Raw genomic sequence first — 15,695 nt, forward strand, 5'->3', positions numbered from 1 at the left:
AGACTACATCCCTACTGCCAAGGAGACCACGGGGAAATGGAGTGCCTTCGGAGACCAAGAACTCTAAGGTCACCCACCCCCATTTGGATCTACCACATGGGATGGAAGAAGCCCAAATCCTGCCTTGCAGGATCCAAGGTCATCGGAACAACAACCAGGATCCCTGAGCAGTCCGCAGAAACAGAAGAACAGTAAACTTCCTTCGGGACTAGGGAGAGGAGCTTTCTCTGGTCCTTGTCTGCTTCCAATTTTGGGTCCCCACCCTCTCCCATAATAACCATCAGGAGCGCTCCAGAAACCCCTCAAAACAAACAAACAAACAAAACTAGGATAGATAGAGAACAACAAGGAAAGCTGAGAAACAGACAGGAAATGGCCAGCGGGGATGCACTTATACCTCACTGGGTGGGACACAAAGATTAGTTACTCCTCACTGGGGTATGGAAGATTTCTCTGCACACCCCTCCTAAACATGCTCACCTAAACTGTTGACATATATCCTGTTAGAATTATAGAGTTAGACCACCTGAAAAACAGCCAGGTTCAGCGAAATCATGCTTCAATGCTATAAACTGCTAAAGACTAAAATTAAAATAGGCATGAGACAGCTGAATAGCAATCTATAGCCACTTTAAGGTGTATAGAACACGGTTGAATATAAACCAAAATTGAAATGTCTATGAAGAAGTCACAGGTTATGGTTGAGAACCTGCATTTTCCTAGCAACGTATTAGTTAATCAATACCATGTCAATTAATGTCACAATGTTGTAAATGGTTGGAAATATTATGTTGGGGCTTTTAATTGATTGGGATGATACTCTGCCGGCTCTACCTTCAGACCAGAGATGGTCTCACCAAGAAACCATTGAACTTCCCAGGACAATAAGATGCTGGACTTTATGCTTGGTAAATACCCCCAATGAAAGAATGTCAACTGAATTTGAACTATGGAAATGCAACAAGGTGGAGCAATCCTCCGTGGGAGGAGGGTGTGGGGAGGGGCGGGGGGAATCCCAGTGCATAAAAAATGTATCACATAATGCAATGTAATTAATTTTAAAAAAATGAAATGCAAGAAAAATATGTTTAAAAAAAAAGAAGCTCCGGGTTTCAGCCTGAGCCAGCCTCTGGGGAGTGAACGGCCATTTGGGGCATGAACCAGCAAATGAAAACCTCTCTCTGTCTCTCCCTCTGTCTGATTCTTACTTTCAAATGAATCTTTACACACCTGCTCCCCCTCCATAAAAAGGTACCTTTTGGGGGGTTGACATTATGGTGCAGTAAGCTAAGCTGCTGCCTGAAATTCCGACATCCCGTTAGAACATGAATTTGTGTCCCAGTTGCTCTGCTTCTGATCCTGCTTCCTGCTCTTACATCTGGGAAAGCTCGAGTACTGAGTTCTTGACACCCATGAAAGGAGACCCAAATCAAGTTCCTGGCTCCTAGCTTCAGCCTAGCCCAGTTGGCTGTAGTAGCCTTTCTGAGAGTGAAATCTCAAAGAAAAATCTGGGTCTCTTTCTTCTTCCTGACATACTCTGCCTTCCAAATAAATAAATGTGTGAAGCTTTAACAAAAAAAAAAAAAAAGAAAGAAATTGCAAATTGTTTTCCCATTTACCAAAAGCTTTAGGTCAAGTTGTCTGTTTCAGCTAGGTGTAGTGTTGATAGCTTATTGAACTTCACCTGGATCTTTGGTTCACGCTTTTACGAGACAGGATACTGAATAAAGTCAATTGAAGAGCTTTAGTTGGAAAGGGATTAAACCAAAAAGCTTCTCCTGCTAAGGTCTTGCACTGTATTTTCAGAAACCAGAGTCCTGGGGCTCTGTACAGGCAGCTCTGGCTTCTCAGCTGGCACGTGCAGTGGGTCCATTGCAGGACATTGTGGTTGGTTCTGCTTGGCCTGTCTGGATCATTGCAGTCACGTCCTGGAGTACAGTCACATTCACAGTATGTCATTGTTTTTAGGCTTCAGAAACTAGCTCTAAGAAGTAATTCTACATCTGCAACCCAACACTTTCGACTGCTTATCAGAGGTCAAGATCAAGACTGCTTTCAGGTTTGTAGAGCCTCTTATTCTGGTGTTTCATCTGCGTCCAGGACACTTAACACATTCAAACCAGTTTGTATTATTCGTGGTTTAAAGAGTTATGTTAACAGCATGTTTTCTTTGGGTTATTGCTTTGTTTCATGTATTCTGTGTTTTTAAATTGTAGCTTCAGAATAATTTTGGTTCAGAAGAGCGATTGACCAATAACTGTGAGATCAGAATTCGCCCGAAAGAAGACATTATCGTCTCTGTATTATTTGCACCTACTCGGTTATCTTGTATGGTAGCTAAACTAGAAATCAAGCAACTTGAAAATCGATCACAACCAGGCATTAAATTCATGGTAAGATTATTTTATTGCCTTTCTCTGTTGATGTATATGCTCTTTTTGTTGTTGCTGTTGTTTGCTTTGAAAATTTGTTATGGACCTGCACCCACTTGGGATCTTGGGGCCACAAGCGTCGGTTTTAACCATTGCACCACAGGGATGACCCCCGCCCCCCGATTTTAATAAGTCAAAATATATGATTGTCCAAACTTAAAAAAAAAAGTTAAAGAGTAAATGTTAAGTTATATAAAATCAACTATCTTAGGGGCCTGCACTGTAGGCAGCAGATCAAGCTGTGGGCTTGCAGTGCTGCCGTCCCGTTTCGGCACCGGTTTGATTCCTAGGTGCTTTGTTTCTAGTCCAGCTCCCTGCTAATGTGCCTGGAAGAGCAGTGTAGGATGGGCCAAGTTCCTGAGCCCCTGTATCCGTGAGGGAGCCCTGGAGGAAAAAGCTCCTGGTTCCTGCTTTGGCCTCGCCCAGTCTCAGCCATAGCATCCATTCGGGGAGTGAACCAAATTTTGGATGGAAGATATCTATCTATCTCTCTCTCTCCTTTTCATTCTGTAACTCTTTCAAATAAATGATTTTTTTTTTCAAAAATTAACTACGTTTTTTGTTTGTTTGTTTGTTTTACCACATTTATTTACTTATTTGGAAGACAGAGAAAGATATAATGGAAAGACGGATCTCACTGAGGCAGATCTGTTGGTTCATTCCCCACATGGCAGCAGTGGCTGCAGTGAGGGTTTGGCTGGAGCCAAGAACTTTTTGTGTCTCCCTCCTGCATGGATGCAGAAACCCAACACGGGAACCATTCTTTGCTACTTTCCCAGGCTGTCGGCATGGAGCTGGATTGGACGTGGAGCAGCTGGAACTTTAACTAGCACCCATATGGGGTTTTGGCACCTTAGGTAGGGGATTTATCCATGGTGTCACAGCTGCACTGCCCCCACCCCACCATCCTTTTTAAAGCTGTTGCTGGGAAATGGATAGAGAGATTTTCCATTTACAGTTCACTCTCCACATGGCTACATAACATGCAGTTGTGCGTTAGGCCAAATCCAGGAGCCAAGAACTCCATGCATGTGTTGCAGGGTGTAAGAGCTTGGACTGTCTTCCACTGCCTTTCCAGGCATGCCAGCAGGAAGCCGACTCAGAAATGGGTAACCAGGACTTTGTCAAAAGTGGCAGCTTAGCCAGTTGTGTCACAGCATTGCCCTCTTTTAATGTTTTTGTGTTATTTTTGTTTGAGAAGTTTGAAACATTTCCAGCATTATAAGAATTGGTATATATATATATATATATATATACATATACATATATATATATATATACACATCCATATATATATATATATACCAGTAGTAAATCTAGCTAGAGCTGTTTAAGATGCCAACATTCCAAGTATTATTTTATTTATTCATTTTGAAATTTTTATTTGAAAGGCAGAGTAACAAAGAGAGAAGGAGAGACAGATGATCTTCGCTTTGCTGGTTCTTTCCCCATATGGCCTCAGTGGCTAGAGCTGGCCAGTAGCTTCTTCCAGGTCTCCCGCCTGGGCACAGTGCACATCTCTTGGCCGTCCCCTGCTGCTTCCCCTGGCCATTAGCAAGGAGCTGGATCAGAAGTGGAGCAGCAGGAACTCAAGTTGACGCTCATACGGGGTGGTGGTGGCATTACGGGCAGAGGTTTCATTGGCCACACCTTGGCATTTTTATTCTTTTGAACTAAAATTTCTTGCTCTGTTCCACTATGCTGTAACCAAGTGCCACAGACTGCGGAGTTTATGAAACAGAAATTTGCTCACAATTTTGGAGGATGAAGAATTCCAGATCCAGCTGCCAGGAGGTTGGTTGTCTTCAGACGACTTGCTTCTTGCTTCACAGGAGGCCATGTTCCTGCGTTTCTTCACTCAGTAGAAGGGACAGCACTCCCGGCATTATCTTCTGTAAGAGCACTCACCCCTTCCCAAAGGACTGTGCCTCTTTTTCTGAAAAATCTATTTGGGCCGTCCTCTGCTGCTTTGCTAGGCACATTAGCAGGGATTTGCTAGTAAAGCAGCCAAGTCATGAACTAGTGTTTCTTTTTTTTTTTTTTTAAGATTTATTATTATTGGAAAGCCGGATATATAGAGAGGAGGAGAGACAGAGAGGAAGATCTTCCATCCGATGTTTCACTCCCCAAGTGAGCCGCAACGGGCCGGTGCGCGCCGATCCAATGCCGGGAACCAGGAACCTCTTCTGGGTCTCCCACGCGGGTGCAGGGTCCCAACCATTTTTTTTTTTTTTTTAAAGATTTATTTTATTTTTATTACAAAGTCAGATATACTGAGAGAAGGAGGGATAGAGAGGAAGTGGAGCCACCGGGATTAGAACCAGCGGCCATATGGGATCAAGGCGAGGACCTTAGCCACTAGGCCACGCTGCCAAGCCCATTTGGGTCCCAATCCTTTGGGTCGTCCTCGACTGCTTTCCCAGGCCACAAGCAGGGAGCTGGATGGGAAGTGGAGCTGCCGGAATTAGAACCGGCGCCCATGTGGGATCCCGGGGCATTCAAGGCGAGGACTTTAGCTGCTAGGCCACATTGCCCGGCCCTAACTAGTGTTTCATATGGGGTACTGGCGGCTTAGGTGGTGGCTTTGCCTGTTGCACTGGCTCCTGGCCATACCTCTTAGCACTGTCACACCGTGGATTCGGTTTCAGTATGTGAATTGTGGAGAGATACCAATATCTGTAGATTATATTTGTTAATAAAATTTGCTTTATTCTGTCCAGAGTCTGTAGATAGAAGATAGGAATTTATTTGCTTTTTTCCAACTTTTTTTTTTTTTTAATTTTGAGTCCTTTAATATAGATATATTCAGGTAAAAGGATAAGCCATTGAGGGAAAAAAATAAGGACAAGGTTGTCAAATGAAGCTTGTGCTGTGTAACAGTGCTGCCTTGAAACTGCACTGTTATTGGCATTGTGGCCAGAATTAAAATTTTGTTTAATTTCTTAGTGTCAAAGAGGGCATATGATAAATTGCATACTTAGCGATACTTAAAAGCTTTAAAGCATGGATATTTTCAGTAAATGTATGGTGTGGCATTTGATTGAAGCTTGATATATTCTGTGTGGCATTTGATTGGCCTCATGAATTGTGGGTAGGTAAAATTGTTTAAAGAAGTAATCGTTTTTAATAACTGGCATCTTTATGTGAGTCCAACTACCAAGATATTTGTGTTAATGGGGGCATAGCTCTCTGATGATCCGGTTTCCTGTGTAGGTAAAGTTTTGTTTGTGGGGAAGACTAAATTGGCTACCCCACATCCACTCGCAGTATTGATTGATTTCAAGTTTACCAGCCAAGCTTGGAAGCTAAGGAGGACCGTCTGCAGAACTAACGACAGAAACATACGGTGTGACAAGCGAGCAGAAGTCGGTTTGACGCCTGAGGACCACAGGGCCCTTGTTGCCCTGTGAAGCAATCTCTGGGGTGTTTTGTGTTTTGTTCTCTAGAGTGATGCCTCTATAATTCTGTAAACAATATAGTGTGACTAGTGTTTCCATAGCCTTGGGAGGATGCGCGTATCTTGTGTGGAGTGTCCTTCTGTAAGGGACTTGAGCATTCTTAGATTTCGTATCTGAGTGAACTGTGTAACTGATCTGTACAGATAAAAAGGTTAACTGTACTGCAAGAATTCTTTCTTATTTTTTTCAAGATTGATTTATTTTTATTGGAATGGCAGATGTACAAAGAGGAGGTACGGAGTGAAAGATCTACAAAGCGCTGATTTCACCCCCCAAGTGGCTGCACTGGCCAGAGCTGAGCCGATCCAGAGCCAGGAGCTCCTTCTGGGTCTCCCACGTGGGTGCAGGGTCCCAAGGCTTTGGGCCATCCTCAGTGGCTCCCTGTTTGTGACACAGGAGCTGGAGAAGAGCCTCAATTTAGTTTTTCAAAGTATTGTGATTAGATGCATAATTAAAAATAAGTTGATGTTTTCAAATGTGCCATACAAGTACAAATCACCTGACCCTGCTTAGCTTCCGGGATCTGTCAAGATCAGATGCGTTCAGTGTAGTCTGTCCCTACGTAATATTTTCAAATCCTATTCTTTGGAATCTATTTTAATAATTAGGGATGAGAGCCTGGTGCAGTAGCCTAGTGTTAAATAGTCCTTGCCAAGCACGCTCCGGGATCCCATATGAGCCTCAGTCCCTATTCCAGCGGCCCCGCTTCCTATCCAGCTCCCTTCTTGTGGCCTAGGAAAGCAGTTGAGGACGGCCCAAGGTCTTGGGACCCTGCACCCATGCAGGAGACCCAGAAGAAGCTCCTGGCTCCTGGCTTCAGATCAGCACAGCTCCAGCTGTTGCAACCACTAGGGGAATGAATCATTGGATAGAAGATCTTCCTCTCTGTATATCAGACTTTCTAATAAAAATAAATCTTTAAAAAAAAATTAGGAGTGAAAGATAATTTTCGAAGACATGTAATGAAGGTCTGTAAAAGTTTGCTCTCTAGCTACGTGGATATTTTCCTTATCTTATGTTCTGTATGTATTCTGTGAAGCCTTTGTTTCCTGGAAGGAGTGGGGCCCTGAGAGCAGGCCCAGATAACCTCTCAACGTGTCTCTGGGGAGCGGTTCAAGTTCTGACTTCATTTTATTGCCTTTGATACAGCTGTGTTTGATACCAGTAGATTTTCCCCTAGAAAATCTTTTATTGTGAAAACGTTCAGAATTAACTGAGAAGTTGAAAGGACCGTGAAGATCCACCGTCTCACAGCTTAGCTTCCCTGGCTCACATTTACCACATGTGTCACCATCCGTCAATTCGCCATGTTTTTATGCACCACAAATCAAATCACAAAAACAAATTACAAAGTAAATTAATGTGGGTTTCTTCCTCACAACTTTTTATATAGATTTAAAAAAAATTGTTTATAAATGTTACAGCAAGAGAGGGAGAGACAGAGAGATCTTACATCTCCTAATTCACTCTTCAGATGGCGACATCTGCTAGAACTGAGCCAAGCTGAAGCCAGGAACCAGGAGCTTTTTCTGGGTCTCCCACATTCCTGGCAGGGGCCCCAGCCCTTGGGCCATGCTCTGCTTTTCCAGGCACATTACCAGGGGGCTGAGTTGGAAGCGGAGCGGGTGGGTCAATGGAACTGGTGCCCTTATCAGATGCCACAGTGCCAGCTCCCACCTTCAGAACTACAATTTTTTTTTTTAAGATTTATTTATTTTTATTGGAAAGGCAGATAATACAGCAAGAAGGAGAGACAGAAAGATTTTACATCTGCTGGTTCACTCCCCAAGAAGCCGTAACGGCCCAAGTTGAGCTGATCTGAAGCCAGGAGGCAGGAGCTTTTTCCAGGTCTCCCACGTGAGTACAGGGTCCCAAGGCTTTGGGCCGTGCTCTACTGGCTTTCCCAGGCCACAAGCAGGGAGCTGGATGGGAAGTGGAGCAGCTGGGTATATGAACTTTTGCCCGTATGGTATCCCAGCGCATGCAAGGCGAGGACTTTAGCCACTAGGCTACAGCACCGGGCCCCACCTTCAAAACTTCTTAAGCAAGCAAGCATCTCTCTATTAGACTTTTTATTGTTCTTCTGTCTCCTGAGCTTGACTTATGTAACATTGAGATAATTAGTAAGTGTTAAAAGGTAAGTCATTCGCAGTTTTTTGGTTTGATTATCCTTGAAGCAAAGTCTTTACTATAGTGCTGGCCTGAGAGAGGGCTTACCTATTAGCCAGAAAATTTAAACTTTAGTTAATTCTGTTAATTCTTTCTTCTGACTGAAATTAGATATAGTTTCTTCTTTTGTAACCATTATTTTTGGATGTGCCTGTTCTTTTAGATACCTTTGTCTGGATACGGAGGAACAAGTAATCTGATTTTGGAAGGTGTTAAAAAATTATCTGACAGTTACATGGTAGCAGTGAATGGCTTAATACCTGGCCAGGAAAGCAAAGCTGTTGTTTCTGTCCGCAATACCGGGTCCCGGGCAGCTTTTGTTAAAGCAGTAGCTTTTAAGGATTCTCAGAAAAGAGTTGTGCTGGATCCTGAAGTATTGAGGATTGTTCCGGATAAATTTGTACTCAAGGAAAGATCCCAAGAGGTAAGTATACATTTTTTGCTATACCGAAGAACTCATTTTAGTTAAATTAATAATTTAGTTTGTGCCCTACACCTAAAATATTGCTTAAAAGTCACATGGAAGGGTGATGGCTTATCTGAGGGTTCAGAAATTCCACACATACGTGTTCGTGTCGATATGGAATTTTTGAGTCACAAGTCTTTATTCTAGATGAAATAACTCGATGTCCTACTTTTTCTGTGGTATTAGGATGTTACTTTAATATATAACCCATCAGACAGAAAGAATGATGATAAAACTGCAACACAACTGTCCACTATCTACTTCTTTGGTGGAGATGAAATTTCCCGACAGCAGTATCGAAGGTAGAGTATTTTCCTCAACTAATCCTCGAAACTCTTTGGTGCAGAAAATTTAAAGCCAGAAACGGTTTGTGGATATGGAATCTCTAGAACATGCCTCCCTATTTATCAGTGACCTGACAGAGGAACAATTGTGGTGACCTGCGTGCTGAGAAGCTGCCTAAGGTGCAGAAAGCTCACCGCCCAAATGGATGTTTCCCGTCTCTTTTCCTCGACCTAATTAAAGCATCGTCCTGCATGCTAAAACTATGTGTGGAGTATCTCAGAAGAGCCAAGAACCTCCAGGGAATTGTATTACATAAATGTGGCTCATTTGGCCTGTAAATATGGGAACGCTATGCATTACTGGAACAGATCAGGTCCTATTGTAGAGATGTGTAGGATGTTTAACTACTTAACGCATATACTTCCAGAAAGTTTGTTACATCTAAGATTATATGTTGTCTTATAACTTTCCTGAACTGTTGCCAATCTAGGGCATTGATTTACGTCTGGGTATGTTGTATGCTGAATTCTTGCATGTTGAACTCTGGATTCGTTGTTCATAAACTTTAGTTCCTAAGCCTGAGAATCTAATAGAAGGGCTAATATATATATATCCACACACAAATATATATATATAGTTTTTTTTAAAGATTTACTTATTTTTATTGGAAAGTCAGATCTTCAGAGCAAAGGACAGAAATATCTTCCATTTGCTGGTTCACTCCCAAAATGGCCGCGATGTCTGGAGCTGAGCTGATCCAAAGCCAGGAGCTTCCTCTGGGTCTCCCATATAGGTGCAGGTTCCCAAAACTTTGGGCTGTCCTCAACTGCTTTCCCAGGCCACAAGCAGGGAGCTAGAAGGGAAATGGAGCAGCCAGGACATGAACCAGTGCCCATATGGTATCCCAGTGTAAGCAAGATGAAGACTTTAGCCACTAGACTCCTGTGCTGGGTCTCTGAGCTGTATTTTTAACTACAACCAAGTTATCACAAATATTGAACCATTAGAAAATTATCTGATTTACTCTTCTTTTATTAAAAGGTTCTTGTTTTGATAGTGTTTTGCTTTGACTTGATTTCACTACTGTATGTAACTTGTAAGAGAATGGGTTTTCTTTTAAAAAGAGCCTACGATACAAGATCTGTTACTGCTTAAGACACGAGGTTTGTGTACTAATTGGTAATGCTGTTAGATTTGCCAGAGGCTTTAATGAAAATCTTATTAGGGTCATTTATAAATCATTTTTGAATAAAACTGTCTCCTGGCAGAGTCCTGTTGCATAAACCAGGAATTATAAAACAGATACTTCCAGAACACAGTATTCTACAAAGCATCAATTTTGCTGAAGCATTTCAAGATGAACTGCTGGTAAATGAAGGTAAGAATTTGGAAGGTTCTCTGATAAGGATTGTGTAGACAAACCCAACATGCAGTTGCAGGAACCTGATGGGACCACCCTTGAGATGGGGTCACTTGACACTAAGGCTCAGGCTTTGGGATGTATGAATTGCTTCTCAAAAAGTCCTGTGTCCCCCAAATGGATCATTTATTAGCCTGATGAACGGAAGGACACTTTAGTTATTTTGTATAGGTTGGTGCCATACATCATGTGTTGTAATTGAATGCTTTTCTTTGTTTAGTTTTTAGTGATTTTTTTTTGTGATTGAATGACATTTGTAGTAAATATCTTCATAGTTCATCTAAGCTTTTGTAGTTAGAGGTCCTGTAATTAATGTAAATGTAAATCTATAGTTAAGGAGTTCTTTTGAATTTCCATGAAACTATAAGTTAAAGATGATCTAATTTATGTAGAGCATGTAAACACTTGTATTCTCCTAAGTTTTTTGTGTTTACAGATTTGAATGGTCTAATCTAGGTTCATCTGGAATACCGTTTTATTTATCTGGAATTACTTGGTGTTCTTATTAGTAGCTAGTTTCTAAATTGGTTTAAATTGAATATCTGAAACTGCCACTTGCAAATTATGTGCCTCAGATTGCTTCTCTATAAAGTATATATTCCTGTCTATGAAGTATATATTCCTGTCTCAGAGGATTTGTAAAAATTATAATTTCATATAAAATAAATTTGTGTGTGTATGTTTATATGTGTAAATACATATACAAACCAGTTCCTTGCTAATAGGAAGTTTTGTGTTTGTTGTACCTTCCAAAGTTTCTTAATTTTACTGCTCACAGCAACCCCTAAGATAAACTTTTACTCATGTTGACATTCAGAGTGCTGAAGCACTAAAGCTAGTACATGGTAAAGCAGTTCAAAGAAAACCCTCAGTCAAGGGTCTTACTAATGATGATTTTTCCACCCAAGCCTAAGAAAACCGTATTGTACAGTGCATTTCTCTGGTTGGTTTATGGTGTGCTTATGTTGAAGATCATGTTTTTAAAAACATTGCTTTCTTTTCCAGTGTATGATCTTCCCCAAAGGCCTAATGACATTCAGCTGTTCTATGGAAACATGCGTAAAATTGTACTTTCAGTAGTTGGTGAATTCCGAGAGTCTAACAGAGAACTTTTTCAGCCGCCTTCTAAAGCTACTGTGGAGTCACAAAGGTATAAGAAACAAAAATCTTTCACCAGGTTGGGTATTATTTGGTGCATTGGAGTACTGATCCTTTTCCCCTGTACTTTATTAGTATTTTGTCTCAAAAGTGTTTCTCACCTTTTAGAAAATGCTTGCTTATTTATTTAAAGATTTATTTTCATTATTTGAAAAAGAGAGGAAGGAAGGGAGGGAGGGAGAGAGAATGAGTGAGTGAATGAGTTCCATCCACTGGGCCACTCACTCCCTTAATGGCTACCACAGCCAAAGCTGGGCCACTAGGAGCTTTTGCCATGTCTCCCACATGGATGTAGGGTCCCAAGCACTTGGGCCGTCTTCATTCCCAGGCAGCTGGATTAGATGTGTAACAGCCTAGACTTGAGCCAGTGCACGCATAGGATTCTAGTGCTGCTTAACTTGCCACTGGCATCTTAACTTGCTATGCCGCAATGCCAGTTCCTACACCTTTGTCTTTGAGTTTAAGTTGAAACCATTTCAAACTTTCAAGAAAGTTTTAAAAGCAATGGTAAAAACTTCCGTAGACCCTGTACTTGGATTCCTCAGTTGCTAACATTTCTTCAAGTTTACAATTTTAGTATTTTTGTTTTTTTTTTTTAAAGATTTATTCGTTTTATTACAGCCAGATATACACAGAGGAGGAGAGACAGAGAGGAAGATCTTCCGTCCGATGATTCACTCCCCAAGTGAGCTGCAACGGGCCCGTGCTGTGCCAAAGCCGGGAACCAGGAACCTCTTCCAGGTCTCCCACGCGGGTGCAGGGTCCCAATGCATTGGGCCGTCCTCGACTGCTTTCCCAGGCCACAAGCAGGAAGCTGGAAGGGAAGTGGAGCTGCCGGGATCAGAACCGGCGCCCATGTGGGATCCCGGGGCATTCAAGGCGAGGACTTTAGCCGCTAGGCCACGCCGCAGGGCCCAATCTTAGTTTTTTTAATCAGTGTGTTTTGAAGGCACAGTGACGAGGGGAAGGAGGAAAGGATAGATGAAAGAATGAACAGTAAAGAGAGAAAGAAAAGGTAGATGGGGATGGGAGAAAGAGACAGAGAGAGATCCTTCCATCTGTTGTCTTACTCCCCAAAAGACCTGCCATAGCCAGTCTGGGGCAGGCTGAAGTCAGGAGCCAGCAATGCAATCTAAGTTTCCTGTCTGGGTGTCAAACAGCCAAGAACTCGGACCATCTTCCACTGCCTTGCCAGGCACGTCGGCAGGAAGCTGGATGGGAAGTAGAGCCGCTGGACCTCTGCCATCCCTCCGGTAAAGGGGATGCCAGCATCACAAGCCGTGTCTTAATGAACTGTGCCACAATGCTAGCCCAACTACATTTATGTAACCGTTCTTTATTTCTCTGATCATGGAATTTAATCAGTAATCACCTCCTATTTAATCAGCTTGTCCCTCACTTTCAGTATAGAGCAGCTCCTAAGGATTATCTTTCATAAGTGAGATAGCACATAGGGTTGGATTACCAGATCAGAACTGCAGAATTAAAATACTGTTTAGAATCAAACTTTGCTGATAATAACTTCAGATGATATAGTCTATATTGCCGTATTAATCCTTGCTCTAAAATCATTTGTGGCAAAGAAACTTTACCGGTTTAAATTTCCAGTTTAATTTTTTTTTTTTTTTTAAGATTTATTTATTCTATTACAAAGTCAGATATACAGAGAGGAGAGACAGAGAGGAAGATCTTCCATCCGATGATTCACTCCCCAAGAGAGCTGCAACAGCCAGTTGCAGCCGATCCGAAGCCAGAAACCAGGAAACTCTGGGTCTCCCACACGGGTGCAGGGTAGCAATGCACTGGGCCGTCCTCGACTGCTTTCCCAGGCCACAAGCAGGGAGCTGAATGGGAAGTGGAGCTGCCGGGATTAGAACCGGTGCCCATATGGGATTCCGGGGCGTTCAAGGCGAGGACTTTAGCTGCTAGGCCATGCCGCCGGGCCCTCCAGTTTAAATTTAACACAGGTATAGATATGCATACTGCTTACATAAAAGGAGGAACCATTTTAAGCATGAAAGTTATATTTTATAATTATGTAATTATTAATGTGTTTTTGTTTTATATAATTATACCCCATAAAATCATTAATCTTAACTTTTTTTTGAAAGATTTATTTATTCTTTATTACAAAGTCAGATATACAGAGAGGAGGAGAGACAGAGAGGAAGATCTTCCATGCGATGATTCACTCCCCCAAGTGAGCACAGTGGCCAGTGCTGCACCAATCCAAAGCCGGGAACCAGGAACCTCTTCCGGGTCTCCCACACGGGTGCAGGGTCCCAACGCTTTGGGCCATCCTCGACTGCTTTCCCAGGCCACAGGCAGGGAGCTGCATGGCAAGTGGAGCTGCCGGGATTAGAACTGGTGCCCATATGGGATCCTGGCGCTTTCAAGGCGAGGACTTTAGCTGCTAGGCCACAGCGCCAGGCCCAATTTTAAGTTTCTTTACCACAAATGATTTTAGAGCAAGTGCATTTTGCTGAAAGTATCCCATGGACGAGGGCCTTACTGGGCTTCTGGAGGGTTTGTTTTTAGCAAGGTCACTAGGAATCATTGAGTATTTCCTGGCAAAGTTGTTGGTGTTTTTGTTGAGTCCAGGACATTTATTAACGATTCAGTTAGTTTGCAAATTCAGGTTTCAACTTGAGAAGTGTGACCAAGGAAATGATGCTGTTTGTTTTCTCAGGCACACTTTTAGGCTTTCAATGTGAATTTGTCTTGTTAGTCATATATGTTTCTGAGGATTTATTTGTTTTTATTGGAAACAATACAGAGAGAAGGAGAAACAGAGGGAAAGATCTGCTATGCCCTTAACCACTCCCCAAATGGCTGCAATGACCAGAGCTGAGCTGATCTGAAGCCAGAAGCCAGGAAGTTCTTCCAGGCCCCCAAATGGGAGCAGGATCCCAAGACCTGGTCCATTCCCACTGATTTCCCAGACCACAAGCAAGTAGCTAGATGGGAAATAGAGCATTGGGACATGAAGTGGCACCCATAGGGGATGCTGGCGCTTACAGGTAGATGATTAGCCAGTTTAGCCATTGTACCTGCTCCTCACTATTTCTGTTTTATCATCCAGTTAAAATATCTGCTGAGTTTTTCCACTGTAAAGTTAATTAGTATTTTATGCAGAGATGCTTAGAGGTTCTAAATTGTCTTATTCTTCGTCAGACATGCACAATTCATTTATGATTGTTGCCGGAATTAGATTATTACCATCGTGGTTATCAAGTGGTGGTTTTCTGATTCCATCTTTCTACCTTTCGGATGGTCTCGTGGTTTCAGTGTTGCCCTTCACAGTCATTATTTGGTGCCACCTTGACCCTCTTGATGAGTCCCTGCTCGCTCTCTGTACCCTTCTTATTCACAGACATAGAATACTCTAGCTTTAAGCATGAAAGTTATCATCACAGTCACATACTTCTCCATCCTGAGAATCCTGATCTCACTGTGGTCAGTGTATTTACATGTTCTCTCAGTTCTCCTGTTTCTAAAATTTCTTTCACACCGCCCTGAGCCTGATGCTCCAGTTCATGCCAACATTTATTTTTCTCATGCTTTTAATGTTGATCTTTCTTCAAAGATACTCAAACAGTGCATTAAAGATTGCCACGTGTGTGTTTACGTGTGTTCGTATATGTGTGTATAAAATTATCTTGCAGTCATGTAAATTGTGAGGAATTGGTTCTTAGCTGAAAAAGCCAAAAATTGACCTTTAAAACATTGATTTCGGATTACTGACTGGTCCTTCCCCTGTGTTTTTGGGGTCTGTCTTGAGGGTGAAGAAAGCATGAGTATCAGACAGCAGTTTTTGTGTCTGGTGAGCGTGGACTTGAACAATTATGTAATCAACCTACTGAATGTAGAAAAATTTGACCACCATACAGTTAAACTAAAATTTTCTCATGTACTCCAATGAAGTTCTGTTGAAGGAGAAGCAGTTAGTCAAACACTGAGGTGCCCGGGTCTAATACCGAATGCAGTGGTACCTGCCTTTCAGCTGCTTGCCGAGAGGCCAGGCCGCGGGTGATGGCTCCCGTGGCTGGGTTCCTGCTGCCCACATGCGAAACCTAGGTTGAGGTCCCTGCCCCTGGCCTGGTGGGCATTTGGCAGGGGAACCAATGGATATGAGCTGCTTCTCTCTTTACATGTGTCTTGAGCTATCACATGTAAAAAAAATGCAGAATTCAGTTGAATTATAATTTCTGAATCCGTGGTTAATGAGAAAATGCTTTCAAAGTAATGAAAACAAAATTCTTCTAAAATTATTTACTGTAGTATTTTGCCCAGAAGATGCTCCTTTC

General features: G+C 42.3%; 1 protein-coding gene across 1 annotated transcript in view; it reads left to right on the plus strand.

Annotated features, from left to right (window-relative positions):
• Positions 1-15,695, plus strand: part of CEP192 (centrosomal protein 192) — a 101,847-nt gene that overhangs the window by 65,509 nt on the left and 20,643 nt on the right. Inside the window, exons 28-33 of the mRNA XM_058678659.1 lie at positions 1,969-2,059; positions 2,217-2,393; positions 8,223-8,483; positions 8,712-8,827; positions 10,079-10,188; positions 11,236-11,380. Of these exons, the coding sequence (XP_058534642.1) occupies positions 1,969-2,059; positions 2,217-2,393; positions 8,223-8,483; positions 8,712-8,827; positions 10,079-10,188; positions 11,236-11,380 (900 nt within the window). The remainder of the gene's footprint in view (positions 1-1,968; positions 2,060-2,216; positions 2,394-8,222; positions 8,484-8,711; positions 8,828-10,078; positions 10,189-11,235; positions 11,381-15,695) is intronic.

This window comes from Ochotona princeps, chromosome 21, assembly GCF_030435755.1.
Source record: "Ochotona princeps isolate mOchPri1 chromosome 21, mOchPri1.hap1, whole genome shotgun sequence".
NCBI classification, from domain to species: Eukaryota; Metazoa; Chordata; class Mammalia; order Lagomorpha; family Ochotonidae; genus Ochotona; species Ochotona princeps.